The sequence below is a fragment of the Mauremys reevesii genome, linkage group 4 (assembly GCF_016161935.1).
Source record: "Mauremys reevesii isolate NIE-2019 linkage group 4, ASM1616193v1, whole genome shotgun sequence".
Lineage (NCBI taxonomy): Eukaryota > Metazoa > Chordata > Testudines > Geoemydidae > Mauremys > Mauremys reevesii.
The window spans coordinates 73,273,886-73,287,642 of NC_052626.1; the positions used below are offsets into that span (position 1 = coordinate 73,273,886).

General features: G+C 45.9%; 1 protein-coding gene across 8 annotated transcripts in view; it reads left to right on the forward strand.

The window, feature by feature from the left end:
• Positions 1-13,757, forward strand: part of PHF21A (PHD finger protein 21A) — a 280,009-nt gene that overhangs the window by 234,816 nt on the left and 31,436 nt on the right. For 6 of the 8 annotated variants that reach the window (XM_039534726.1, XM_039534729.1, XM_039534721.1 and 3 more), the window contains 4 exons: positions 2,694-2,942; positions 5,626-5,712; positions 7,137-7,433; positions 9,405-9,503. In XM_039534726.1, coding sequence (XP_039390660.1) covers positions 2,694-2,942; positions 5,626-5,712; positions 7,137-7,433; positions 9,405-9,503 — 732 coding nt within the window. The remainder of the gene's footprint in view (positions 1-2,693; positions 2,943-5,625; positions 5,713-7,136; positions 7,434-9,404; positions 9,504-13,757) is intronic. The other 2 variants (XM_039534728.1, XM_039534724.1) reach the window with 1 other exon arrangement.

The window sequence follows — 13,757 nt, forward strand, 5'->3', positions numbered from 1 at the left end:
GTTCACAACAAAACAAAGAGAGGCATCACAACAAAACAAAGAGTGTTATCTTTACTTAAAAGCATTATGGGAAAATTCCGGAGGTCAGTTACAGCGTAGTAAGATTAATCACTGTTTACACTGGCACTCCAGCGCTGCAGCACCAGCGCTGTTCTCTTTATTCCCCTTGTCGAGGTGGAGTACAACCAGCACTGTAGCCAGGGAGATACAGCGCTGTATGTGCCTTGCCAGTGTGGACGGGGAGTAAGTTACAGCGCTGTAAAGCCACCACCAGCGCTGTAACTCTCCAGTGTGGCCAAGCCCTAACAGACGTATTGGAGCATGAGCATTCGTGGGTGAATACCCACTTCGTCGGATGCATCCGATGAAGTGGGTATTCACCCACAAAAGCTCATGCTCCAATACGTCTGTTAGTCTATAAGGTGCCGCAGGACTCTTTGCTGCTTTTAAAGTTATGAATGGGGTTGATAAAACTTATAAAGGGTCAAATTCACTGCTAGTGCAAATAGTTCACATGTGAGGGGTTCAAAAACTAGAGGATATAGTCTAAACTGTAGGAAATTAGAAGAATACTGGTAATTAGAAGAATACTAGTAATTAGGGCAAAAATTCCTGAATAATATAATAAACATACTGAAAAAGGTACTTGGGAAAACAATTGAAATTACACATGGATTTGTTTTTAAGGAGGGGAAAGAATGGTGAGATTAAAATAAGTCGACACAAAGCAGGCATGTTAGCACCAGAAAAAAGTATCACCTGATACCTGGCCCAACATTTCTTCTGTTCTAGGGCATAGTAGCACTTGCACCAGAGAGATGCAGGCCATGGTTTTCATTTTGTACTGGGAACATTTGATCTTTGATGAAAAGTCTGGAAAGATGCACTGACATCAGGATAGTAGCTCTGATGAAAAAGAAAGCAAGTTCATTCACCAGTTCTTTTAGCTGCCATTTATCTCCATTTTTTTTAAAATGTATATTTTTATCTGGCATCATTTAATCTGGAAATAGTTGCCTTGTTCTCTTCTGCATGATTATTTCTCCTTTCCCATCTCTCCTTAACAAATATTTCAGTAAAAGTAAAATTTAAAGGAAAATATTGCAGGTGTAGTCTCTTTGGCCCAGATTTTTAAAGGTGCTTAGGCATTGCTTTGCTCAGTGTTGCAATGCCTAACTGATTTGGGAGCCTAAATCTCATTTTCAAATGGGATTTAGGCACTTGGGAGACAAATGCCTATTTAACGTTGATGGGATTTAGATAAGGTGCCTAAATCACTTTTGAAAATATTTAGATTCCTAAACCAGTTAGGCATTGCAGCTCTAAGCACAGCACTACCTAAATATATTTAAAAATTTGGGCCTTAACATATAAATCTTGGGAACTACAAACAATAATAAGCAACAGCTGCATTTTGTTTATACATAGGTCATCCTAATATCTCGTTTTTCTTACTTAAAAAACTCCAGTTTACATATTGTATTATCTACACAAGGTCAAAAAACAACTTTTTACACAGTTCTTTTTTACTTGCTTTACACAATTCTTGCTTTTACAAATTTCGTGTTATTAGGATTATAGCTAGCCTAACTCTGGCTAACAAAAACTGTCATGCATTAAGATCTCCTACAAATCCCTGTCAGTTATTTCTTTACTTCCACAATATTTGCAGCTGTAGTAGAATTAGGCATTTCATATGTGTGCTGGGACTAAAGGCTCCAAAATCGCTGTCTTCAGGTCAGGCCAAGAGAAATCCCATTGTCCAGCAACCTAGGACAAGGAAAATTCTGGTATGAACAAGTTAAATTTAATTGCTTACTGCCTGTTGGACAAACTAAAAGTCAACAACTTAAAATGCCAAGCTGCATCCAGCCTGAGGCTGAAAATAAAAACTGGCTCCCTCCCACATCAGTTTCCTTGTAACAGAAATAGTGATGGAGGATTTTTCCACCAAGCTTATTATTTTTCTAGTTTCCTTCTGTAGCTGCAGTTAGCTAGTTGGCCTCCTGCTCTTCTCAGGGAAGGGAAGAGTCCAGATAGCTAAATTACTGTACATAAAACTAAAAATAAAAAATGGATATCCAAAATTGAGATTTAGCTTTGTCCTTAAAGATGTCAATGTTAAAATGTTTCCTCCTCCTTTCTCTACAAAAATGATCATTTTGGATAACTAAATTATCTGAAAAATAGAAAACTTTCCTCTAAAGGTTTGGATTTCAGCTGATGAGAGATGCTGGGACTGTTTCTTTGCTAGATGTGCTTCATAAATTTTCACATTTAAAGGATTGAAACTGAAACTGACACTCATGACAATATGCTTGTGGCAATAATACAAAGCTAAAAGATGTAAGAGAAGTAAGTGTTATACCTCTACTAACACCTGATTAATCTCTCAATGTATTTTCCCATTGCACATGCATACCATATGCATTGTTCACAATATTTTCTGTATGATCGCAAGTTTTAGTAAAAATTTATCTCAGTGCTTTCTCAGATGAGGGATTTTTTCCATCTCTCCAGTTTTTGCAGGCATAGGGTAAAGTGTGTGTATATAGAGAGCAGACAGAATCAAAGCTGTTTTTTTCCTCCCATTTTTACCTATCATTTCTGACTGACTGAGCTCAAGTATAAGCAACATCCTGTCCAATATGTAATGTTCCAGACTCTTAAGCTGTGTTTTCTGTTTCCCTTAGAAAACTGTAACTACAGGTTCTATGATCACCAAGACACTACCTCTCGTCTTGAAAGCAGCACCTGCAACCATGCCTGCCTCTGTTGTGGGTCAAAGACCTACCATTGCCATGGTTACTGCAATCAACAGTCAGAAAGCGGTCCTCAGCACCGATGCACAGAATACACCAGTCAACCTCCAGACAACAAATAAGGTTACTGGTCAAGGAGCAGAGGCAGTCCAAATAGTGGCAAAAAACACAGTTACTTTGGTAAGACAGAAGAAATAGTTTGTGTGTGTGAATGGGGGACTGTGTGCACCTGTGGAGCTGTGTGTATTTACAAAGGAGGACTACTTAAAATACTGCTTATAAACAGGCTGGTTTTGGCCCACAGAAGGAAAAATGAACTCTTACACATAGGAACACGCAGTACCTCACTGATATTGTGAGGCTTAATTAGTTGAAATGCTTTGAGAGCCTAAGGGAAAAATATTTATTATTTATGTATGTTAATATTTTTATTGAATTACATCATTGTTGTTGTCATTTTCTGTGTAAAGCTTGCCCTAGAAGCTGGGTCTATGGAGGAATACTGTTACTAGTATGAAGTTTGTCCTACCTGATCTGCAGAGCTCTGTTGTGCTAAAATAGTTCTGGTTTTGGAGGCTTTGTGGACTTTATTTATTTGGTTGGTATAGATCAGGGGTAGGCAACCTATGGCACAGGTGCCGAAGTCGCCACACGAGCTGATTTTCAGTGGCACTCACACTGCCCGGGTGCTGGCCACCAGTCCTTGGGGCTCTGCATTTTGGTTTAATTTTAAATGAAGCTTCTTAAACATTTTAAAAACCTTATTTACTTTACATACAACAATAGTTTAGTTAGATATTATAGACTTATAGAAAGAGACCTTCTAAAAACATTTAAAATGTACTACTGGCACGCAAAACCTTAAATTAGAGTGAATAAATGAAGACTTGGCACACCACTTCTGAAAGGTTGCCGAACCCTGGTATAGATCCTCATCTTATCTAATGTGTCAAACATCTCTTGTTTTCTTTGCTCACTGAATCTACATAGAGTTAGGATACACCTCCCATCCTATCAAGTCTTCATTTACCACATCCTCTTAGCAGGATCCAGCCATCATAAGCCCATATTATGGAAAGTGTCTCACTTTTGAGTATATCAGGCTTTCAGAGAGTGCCTAGCAGCTGCTGTGTAACTGATCAGCTACACAGAATTCTGTTTAAAAACATAAACAATAGCAACTGTGGAATTGGCCATTTGGGTTTCTGAGACTAGAGACCAGGCAATTGAACAGAGCCATTACAGGGAAGTTTTACTTTGTGGCTAGGCTGATCCAGGGCTTCATCAACAGTGAGGCCAATTTATATCGTAAATTTTCCTTTATAAAAGAATATAGCTTTGATGGATGTAAATAATCAGTGTTTTGCTTCTAAATGAGCCAAATAGTTGTATTTGGGGTGGAGAAATCTCTTTAAATGGAGTCTTTTTCCACCATCCGCAATGATGTGATTATCTCCCAGAAGGATTGATAAATCTCTGCGCAGGCTCAGTCCTTGCTGAATAACTTACCCTGGTCTACAGAGGTGACCTTTCTTTTAATAATCACTGATGATTAAAGCTACAATTTAGTCACTGGTATTTTTAGTAAAAGCCATGGACAGGTCACAGACAATAAACAAAAAGTCACTGCCAGTGACCTGTCCATGACTTTTACTAAAAATACTCCTAACTAAATCTTAGGTTCTGGGGGACGGAGGGCACTCCAGAGGACACTGCTGCTCTGGGGGCGGGGGGTAGTCCGGCGGTCACTGCTGCTCCTGGGGGCGGGAAGTGCGGCCCTGAGCCCCACCGCTGCCGCTGCTGCTCCAGGCAGGGGGTTGCCGCTGCTGCACTGGGGGGGAGGGGAGCAGCTGGCCCCGGGGCCATCCCAGCTGCTAGGGTGGCCCTGGGGTCAGCTGTACCAGCCACTGCGGAAGTCATGGATGTCCTTCCGTGAACTCCATGAAAGACTCTCAGCTTTACTAATTATATGTGTTTCTATAGTGTTTCTATCAAGGATCTCAAAACATTTTCCCACATATTAATTAAACCTTAACAGCACACTGGTGAAGTGTTAGTATTGCTATTTTACATTGCTGAACAGAGCTACAGAGAGGGGAAGCTAACATTTTCAAGTGTACGCTGAAGTTTGTGTCTCAATTTTGGGTGCTCCACTGAAGACAACTGAGATCTACTTTTCAGAGGTGTTGGGCCACAGTAGCTTCCACTGATTTCAGTTAGAGTTGAGAGTGCTTAGTTTAGCCTCTCTAAAAATCAGGGCCAAGGTGTGTCAAGCTGGATATTCAAAATTAAAAGCCACTTTTGAAAATTCAGGCCAAAGTTATTAATTCAGAGTCATGTACTGTGTCATTTACAATGCTAGAAATAGATGATGGGTTCTAGCTCCCAGACCTTGTTCTAACTACTAGAGACACTGCTTTATTCTTCTGCATATCATTCCACATGAGAAGACAGAAGTGCCTTTACCATGTGAAGGTCCATCTGGTGGGGCAGCCAAATCTGGTTTTACTTTCTATCTTTTGTGAAGGCAGTTTTGACTTGTAAAACAAATGTGAAAGTTCATTACCTTCAAAGGAAATTGCTTTAGATGGCAGAGCCTAGTATTATGTACATTTAGATGAAACAAAAGGATGGTTAGTTTCAATTTGCAATACAGGATGTGCAGGAACCAAAGTGTAAGGCCAGCTCTTTCTTTAATGTAGTTCTAATACAGAAACTGTTGCTGTGAGAATTTATTTACAGTGAGGGAAACCAGCCTAAACTGAGGAGCATCAGGACTGAAAATACTATCAGTGTGCTAGGTTTTGATGAATGACTTCAAAGCTATTTTCCTCTTATTGAACTCTCTCTAATGTTTGTATAGCAGGTTCAGGCTACACCTCAGCCCATCAAAGTGCCACAGTTCATCCCTCCTCCCAGACTCACTCCTCGTCCAAATTTTCTTCCACAGGTGAGTGTATCAAGAGCAAGAAAGATAGGAGGGAAGTTGGCCATAAAGTAAATAAGGGATGTTTTCTTTTCATTTTATTACCTTCAAGATGTGTGAAATGAAACTACTGAAAGTGTAGGAACAGAATCAGTCTGTCACCGAAGGCTGCAAAATCTCTCCAATCATCATTGCGCAGTATTCAAGAGCAGGTGAAGAGAAATAGCTGAAGTCTTTTCTGCAGCTTCCATTCTTTATACCATTTGCAACTGAGCAATACAGCTTTAAATTGTTTTATTTTTCACTGTTTTTAGAAAAGACACTAGTTGCTTCTTCACATTTTTTGATGTGACAAGGAGCAAGGGGGTATTACTGGGAGTACTGGGATGAAATTAAGAAAGGAAAACTTTAGGCTGATTATCAGAACAAGACATTGGGACAATAAATTCTGTTAATCTGTGACATAGTTTCCAGACATAAATGAAGGCTACACGCTGTATTTTGAGACATTAAAGGTAAAATGGACAAGATACCAGAAAATGTATGATGGGAAACAATATTTTATTGGTAGAGAGAGAGCGATTAGATGACCTAATGGATTTTGTTTCTACTTGCCTTTTCTGTAACTCTGAGATATTTGTATAATTGGGACTATGCCAGGTATAGCCAAAGATAATGATGGTACAGGACCAGGAAATATTTTGGACCTGAATTTTGTAGAGCTGTTTCCTAGCTTCATACCTATGGATGTCTTCTCAAATATTATGCTTTACCATAGCATCAGAGAAAGAAAAGAGCAAGTGGCAATATGGCTGTATTTACCAGTAAAGGCTTTGATATTTTCAGTGAGGGGGCAGTTTGCTGTTCATAGTCTAGCAGGACTAGTTGCACGGTGTAAAAGGTTGCACAATGTATCTGCATAATGCATGAAGTTAACACAGGCCGTGGTGACTTATTCGACATCTCTGAAGACTTTGTTTTAGCTCTAGAGTCAGCTGTTTAGATATTAGATCTCTTGGCCAATGTAAAAAGTGCTACAATATTGAAAGCTATGTAAAGCTTTTGAAACATACTTTCAAAACTGGTTGCCCAAGTTGCTCCTGCAAATATTGCATGGGTATCTGTTGTCCTCACAAAATCAAAAAGTAGATTTGCACATACAAAACAGTTAGCATTAAACATGTAAATGACTATTTGGGCATGCAAATGTGTGCAGAAGCAAAAGCTGTGTGTGCAAATGTTATGGATGGGTTTTATGCAAGCAAATTGAAAATGTGGTTCTTTATTGTCGATGCACACTTATGACACTATTATAAAAATGTGTTCTGTAAGAAATGTAGATAGTTTTGCAGAATTTAGACAAGCTGAGTCAAAAGATTTAAAACAGAATATATTCAATAAATTAATTTAAAATATATTTCTATTTGTCTGGGGTTTTTTCCTTGTAGGTTCGACCCAAACCAGTTGCCCAGAATAACATTCCTATTGCCCCAGCACCACCTCCGATGCTTGCAGCTCCTCAGCTTATTCAAAGGCCTGTGATGCTGACAACAAAGTTCACACCCAGCTCTTTACCCACCTCACAGAACTCCATACACCCAGTTCGTGTTGTTAATGGGCAGACAGCAACCATAGCCAAAACTTTCCCTATGGCACAGCTCACCAGCATTGTGATAGCAGCCCCAGGTACCAGGCTCGCTGGACCTCAGACTCTACAGATCAGCAAACCAAACCTTGAAAAACAGGTACAGATGGGCAATGCGTCTACTAAATGCTGCAGTTCTACTTTTGTGGGTTAATGCTGCCAAGGTGGGGAGGACTAACGATCATCAGGGGAATTTTCAATGGAGAATTAAATATCAGAGTCCCACTAACAGTGACCAAATATTAATAATATAATGACTTTGGAGAGGGGGTTAAGAGACAACCCCAGGACGGAAAGTTTGGCATTCTTTCAAAGGCCCATTGGAATCATTACAGTTCTTCAGTGATTTGGTGCTCCCCCTACTGGATCAGCAGAAAATGTTCATCTGAGGTGTGCTGACATCTGTGATGATGCCGACACACAGACAATATAATAAACCAAAAGCCATGTTCATGTCAAATCCTTTAGAAACACAGGAACAAAATATGTTTTTATTTCTAAACTTCTTTAAATTATAAACAATGGCAAGTAGCGGGGAAGGATAGCTCAGTGGGTTGAGCATTGGCCTGCTAAACCCAAGGTTGTGAGTTCAATCCTTGAGGGGGCCACTTAGGGATCTGGGGCAAAAATTGGTCCTGCCTAGTGAAGGCAGGGGGCTGGACTCGATGACTTTTCAAGGTCCCTTCCAGTTCTAGGAGATAGGTACATCTCCAATTATTATTATTATTATTAGTGGAATAAAAACTATTCAAAATATTTAACAAGGCCTGTTTAAGAGAATCCGACCACATTTGATTTGATGCTGGAGCCTGTTGATTTGTATTCTCCTCGGAATCCCCCTTTAAATTGCAGGGAAACAAAATGGTGGTTGGTCAAGACTCCCATGACTGACCTGAGCTTGAATGGATGGAAGAAATGCCTCAAAAATAGAGTTTCTAGATATTTAGTTATTAAATCTCACTTCTGGAAAGAGTAAATGGGGAAGGTATCCTAAAAAATAATATGCAACTTCAAATAAAATGATTTAATTGGGTCATAACTGTAGACTCTTCCAATTCAGTTCATGTGACATCTTTGGTTTCACTTCAAACACTTTCTTGTCGGTTAATGTACCTTGGAGTTGTCCATGAAGCTATGGACAATCTTGTGCACGAAAGATGCACTATTGCTTCACTAAATTCATGGGTAATTTGTTGCATATCTTTTAAGGCAGATTTACAAGCTGTGCTCTGCAACAATGCATGCCTGTTACCTGTGAGCTTGATGAATCCCTGTGCTGCATGTCCACAATGTTTATTCCTTAAAGAACTGCTGAAAGTCAGGAAAACTTCAAAAAACATTCAGAGACAAGTAACAATGATTTAATTATCTGTACAGTTTTTGGTATGATTTCCTCAGTCTTTATGATTAAGGATGTTTACACGAAACAAAATTTGTGTCTCTTCAGCATTCATCTCCTCACTCTGAGTTTGTGACATCACAGCCATGCCACAAACTGAGGGTCATCATGCTGGTGATTGTGATGTTGAGAGTCAAGGATTCTGACTTCAGGGAGGGCATAAGCCACAGGAATATCTGAGCTCTTAGGAGTCACAGTGCCAGTTTTCAGGCAAATGTTACTCATAATGACAAATGAAGGGAAAGAAATGGAGAATGTATATACCATTCAGAATGGGTTCTGAACAGGGGCTTTTCATAGAATTATTTTCCATAAGGCTTCAGCTGATCTGTAATCAATCCACTTTTCATGCAGCTTTATAAATATTTCTGCCAGAAATGTTAACTGCAGGATGACTGTTATCACTTGTGTGGTTGTTTGATTGGGTTGCCTGAGTTGCTGTGATGCTGCACGTTCTTGGGTTTGGGCCTGTTCTGTTTCTTTGCCAAAGCAGGACACATTATGTAAACTTCCCTCATATTCCTGGAGAAAATGTCTTTTTGGGGCACTGCCAGTTGGTTCTACAACTGTTTTTCCCATTGTTCTACTAAACTGAATTTACTCATTTCACTTAGTTTTTCTCTAACTAAAAAAATGCTTTCTGAGTATTGAGTTGTACTTGTTTCTTTTCAGACTATTAAACCCCATGTGGAACCAGAGGAGAAGCAAACAGAGAGTCGTACCGTTACTCCGCCAGCTGCACCCAAGCCAAAACGAGAAGAAAATCCACAGGTATCAGAGCAAATTCGGTGTTCTCTCCCTAGAAGAAAAAGGAGGCATTCTATCTTTCAAAAAACATTATAAACCAGGATGGAAGATAGTGTATCTATTTGTTCTTCTTCGAGTGGTTGTTCATGTCCATTCAAAGTAGGTGTGCGCGCACCGTGTGCACGCCAGCCAGAAGATTTTTGCTAGCAGCGTCCGTAGGGTCGGCCCCGGCGCCCCCTGGAGTGGCGCCACCGTGGCACCCTATAAAGGGGCCTGCCGACCCTCTAACCCCTCAGTTCCTTCTTTCCGCCGGTGATGGCTAGCTGGAACTTCTCTTGCGCATAGCAAGTTTGCAGTGTCCTATCCTTATGTATAGTCCATATATACAGTTGCATTATAGTTGGTTTACTTAGATCATTGTATATAGTTCTTCGTAGTTGGGGGGTCCCCCCCCCACGAGTTTTTGTCGCCCACAGGGGCATGCCCGGGTCCCCCGGGTTCAAACTCTGCAAGGACTGCGGGAAATTCATGCCCAAGAGTGACCCGCACTCTGCTTGTTTGAGGTGCCTCGGAGAGAGCCACCAAAAGGACCGGTGCTCTATCTGTAGAGGCTTCCGCCCGAGAACTCTCAAGGACAGAGCTCAAAGACTTAGGGTCCTCCTGATGGAGGCTGCCCTGCGGCCACCCTCGGACCCGGAACCGGCCGAGGCAGTGCCCAGCACTTCTTCCTTGGTGCAGAGCGCCCCGGCACCGGCATCAGGGCTTAGGGCCCAGCCCAAGTCGTCAAAAACCCGGCACCGGATGGAGTCGGGTCATAGAAAGTCAGCCTCAGTGCGGCACCGCTCACCATTGCCGGTGCCCTCCAAGAGGAGGAAGCTGGTGAGGGAACGGTCACCCCACCAGGATCCGAGGCCGACGCCGTCCGCGGGTGCAAGCAGACAGGCTGGGCTACAGCCCTCGGCGGCTCCGTCGACTCCCGCACCGCGGAGAGGGCGGTCGAGTCCGGACCAGCCTAGATCCCTGGACCTCAGCGGAGACTTGCACCCCCCTTCGACGCCGGAGGTGTTCGAGGCGGCCTCAGATTTGATGGGACTCCCAGCGCCGGCCTCCCCGCACCGTAGAGAGTTGCCTACTGTGGTCTGTCCCCCAGTACAATCAAGGGGCAAGCCGGCCATGCTGTCGCCTCCCTCCCCGCACCGCGCCACCAGGGCGGCACCGGACCAGATGAGAGGCTCCCCGCCGCCTCCGCACCGCTCTCCAACAGTATCGGGTGCTGCTTCCCCCAGGTCCTCGTACTCAGAGACCTCAGACTCAGAGGCAGACTCCTATCACTCCAGCCGGTCGCGGAGCAGGAGATCGATGTCGGGGGCGAGCCACCAGTGTTACCCGCAGTGGCAGCAACAATGGCAGCCGCCCTCGCAATGGCCGTTTTAGACTCCCTGGGCCTACCACCAGTCGGTAAGCCAGGCGTTTGGTCCTCAATCAAGGTCAGCCTCGGCGTCGGTGGCCCCGGTGCAGCTGCCTCCTCCACCAGCTCCGTCGCCAGGCAGGGGTGTGTCATTTCCAGGTTCAGCACCCCCTAGCTGGGCAGCGGCACCGGCAGTGGCTTCAGTTCGGGCTCTGCAGGCATCGCATGATACGCCAAGCTGCTCACTGGCGACCCTGGTACCGGTCGCGGTGCCACATTTAGACTCGGAACCGACACTGCAACCACAATACCGTGTGCCGCAGGACCCCGAGTGGCCGCATGCATCAGAGGAAGGGCCGCTCCATGTAATCTCCTCGTCTTCCTCCCCGGACGAAGCGGTCTCAGGCACGGCTGTTGCACCGGCCCTAGAGGATACTCGAATCCTCCAACAATTGCTCCGTCGAGCAGCTCAGAGTCTTGCAATCCAAGCGGAGGAAATCGAGGTGGACGCGGACCCTGTAGTAGACATCCTGGCTCCCTCAGGGCCATCCAGGGTGGCCCTACCGCTGATAAAGATTAAAGCGGATACATCCCGCACCTTATGGCAAACACCGGCCTCACTGGCCCCTACTGCCAAGAGAACGGAGCGGCGCTATTTCGTCCCCTCTAAGGGGCATGAACACCTGTACACCCCCCTCCCCCAGACTCTCTGGTAGTGGATGCGGCCAACCAGCGGGAGCGTCAAGGGTTTCAGGGGTCAACACCAAAGAGCAGGGACGCTAAAAGACTCGAGCTCTTTGGTAGAAAGCTGTACTCCGTGGGGGGCCTACAACCCCGCATTGCCAACCAACAGGCAACTGTAAGCCGATATGGTCACAACACGTGTTCGGCCATGTCGAAGTTTACGGAGCTCCTTCCCCAGGACTCGAGGTCAGAGTTTTCGGCCCTAGTGGAGGAGGGGAAGCTGATCTCCCGAGCCTCTCTCCAGGCTGCCTTAGATGCGGCGGACTCAGCCTCGCGCACCCTGGCCACGGGCCTGGTCATGTGGCGGGGAGCCTGGCTCCAGGTCTCGGGCCTGCCCTATGAGGTCCAGCAGACCATTCAAGACCTCCCCTTCGAGGGGCAGATGCTCTTTTCAGAAAAAAATAGACAAACATCTGCACAGCCTAAAGGACTCGAGGGCCACGCTTCGCTCGCTGGGCTTGCATACCCCTGTGACCCAGCGCAGACAGTTTAGGCTGCGGACAGCCCCTCGCCCATACCAGCCACAGACTCGCCAGGAGCTGGGGCGCAGGCGGGGCAGAAATGTCAGGAGGCACCACCAACGCCACCCCTCTGGCCAGGTGTCTGGTCAATCGAGACCACCATCGGGGCCTAGACCCCCTATTTGATGGTACAGTCGAGGGCGACCTACCTATTGAGACTCTGGATCCTTCCACCCCTACCTTTGGGTCACGTCCGTCCCCCTTCTACCGTGCCTGGTTCCGAGTCACATTGGAAAGCTGGGTGCTCCGCACGGTAGAGAGGGGATATTCTATCCAGTTCTCCTCCCTCCCGCCCCACCAGCCCCCCTCCCCGGCCCTCTTCAGGGACCCATCTCACAAGCAACTTCTAACTCAAGAAGTGAAGTCCCTCACGGAGGCGGGGGCGGTGGAGGAAGTCCCTTGGGAGCCCAGGGGCAAAGGCTTCTACTCCCGGTATTTCCTAATACCGAAGGCGAAAGGGGGCCTGAGATCCATCCTAGACTTGCAGCGGCTGAACAAGTTTGTGCGAAAACTCAAGTTCCACATGGTCTCCCTGTCCTCGATTATCCCCTCCCTGGATCCAGGAGATTGGTATGCCGCCCTCGACTTAAAGGACGCCTATTTCCACATTGCCATAATTCCCCGACACCGTCGGTACCTCAGGTTCGTCGTGGACGACGCCCATCTGTAGTTCGCGGTGCTCCCGTTCGGCCTGTCAGCTGCTCCCAGGGTCTTCATGAAGTGCATGGCAGTCATGGCAGCCTTCCTGCGCAGGCGGGTCATCCAGGTATTCCCCTACCTGGATGACTGGCTCATAAAGGGCCGCTCCAAGGAGCAGGTGGATTCCCAGGTGTTGTTCATCAGGCGGACCTTTCTCGATCTCGGCCTCCTCTTGAATGAAGCCAAGTCCACCCTGTCTCCGATGCAACAAATAGAGTTCATAGGAGCAGTTCTGGACTCCACCCATGCCAGAGCGTACCTGCCGGAATCCAGGTTCCGTGCGATTTCTGAGCTCATCCTCGGACTGCACCGCGCCCCAGTTACCATGGCGCGAGTTTGCCTTCGGCTGTTGGGTCACATGGCAGAGTGCACCTACGTGGTGGTCCATGCCAGACTTCGGCTTCGCCCGCTACAGTCCTGGTTAGCGACAGTTTATCGCCCGGCTAGGGACCACTTGGACTCAGTGGTGTCCATTCCCCGCTTGGTGCTAAGCTCTCTGCGGTGGTGGCTCGACCCGCAGAAAGTCTGCATGGATGTCCCCTTCGCTGCCCCGCAGCCCTCCCTCTCCCTGGTGACGGATGCCTCGGATCGGGGTTGGGGAGCGCACCTGGGACACCTCAGGACGCAGGGCTTGTGGTCGCCGGAGGACCTCGAGTTGCATATCAATGTCAGGGAGCTGAGAGCGGTTCGCGTGGCTTGTTTGACCTTCCGGTCCCACCTTGCCGGCAGATGTGTTTCAGTCCTCTCGGACAACACGGCGGCAGTCTTTTATATCAACAAACAAGGAGGTGCACGCTCCTCTCCCCTGTGCAGGGAAGCCCTCGCGCTGTGGGATTTCTGCGTCCACAATGCTACCCACCTGTTCTACCTTCCGGGGGAGCAGAACGGTTTGGCGGACACCCTCAG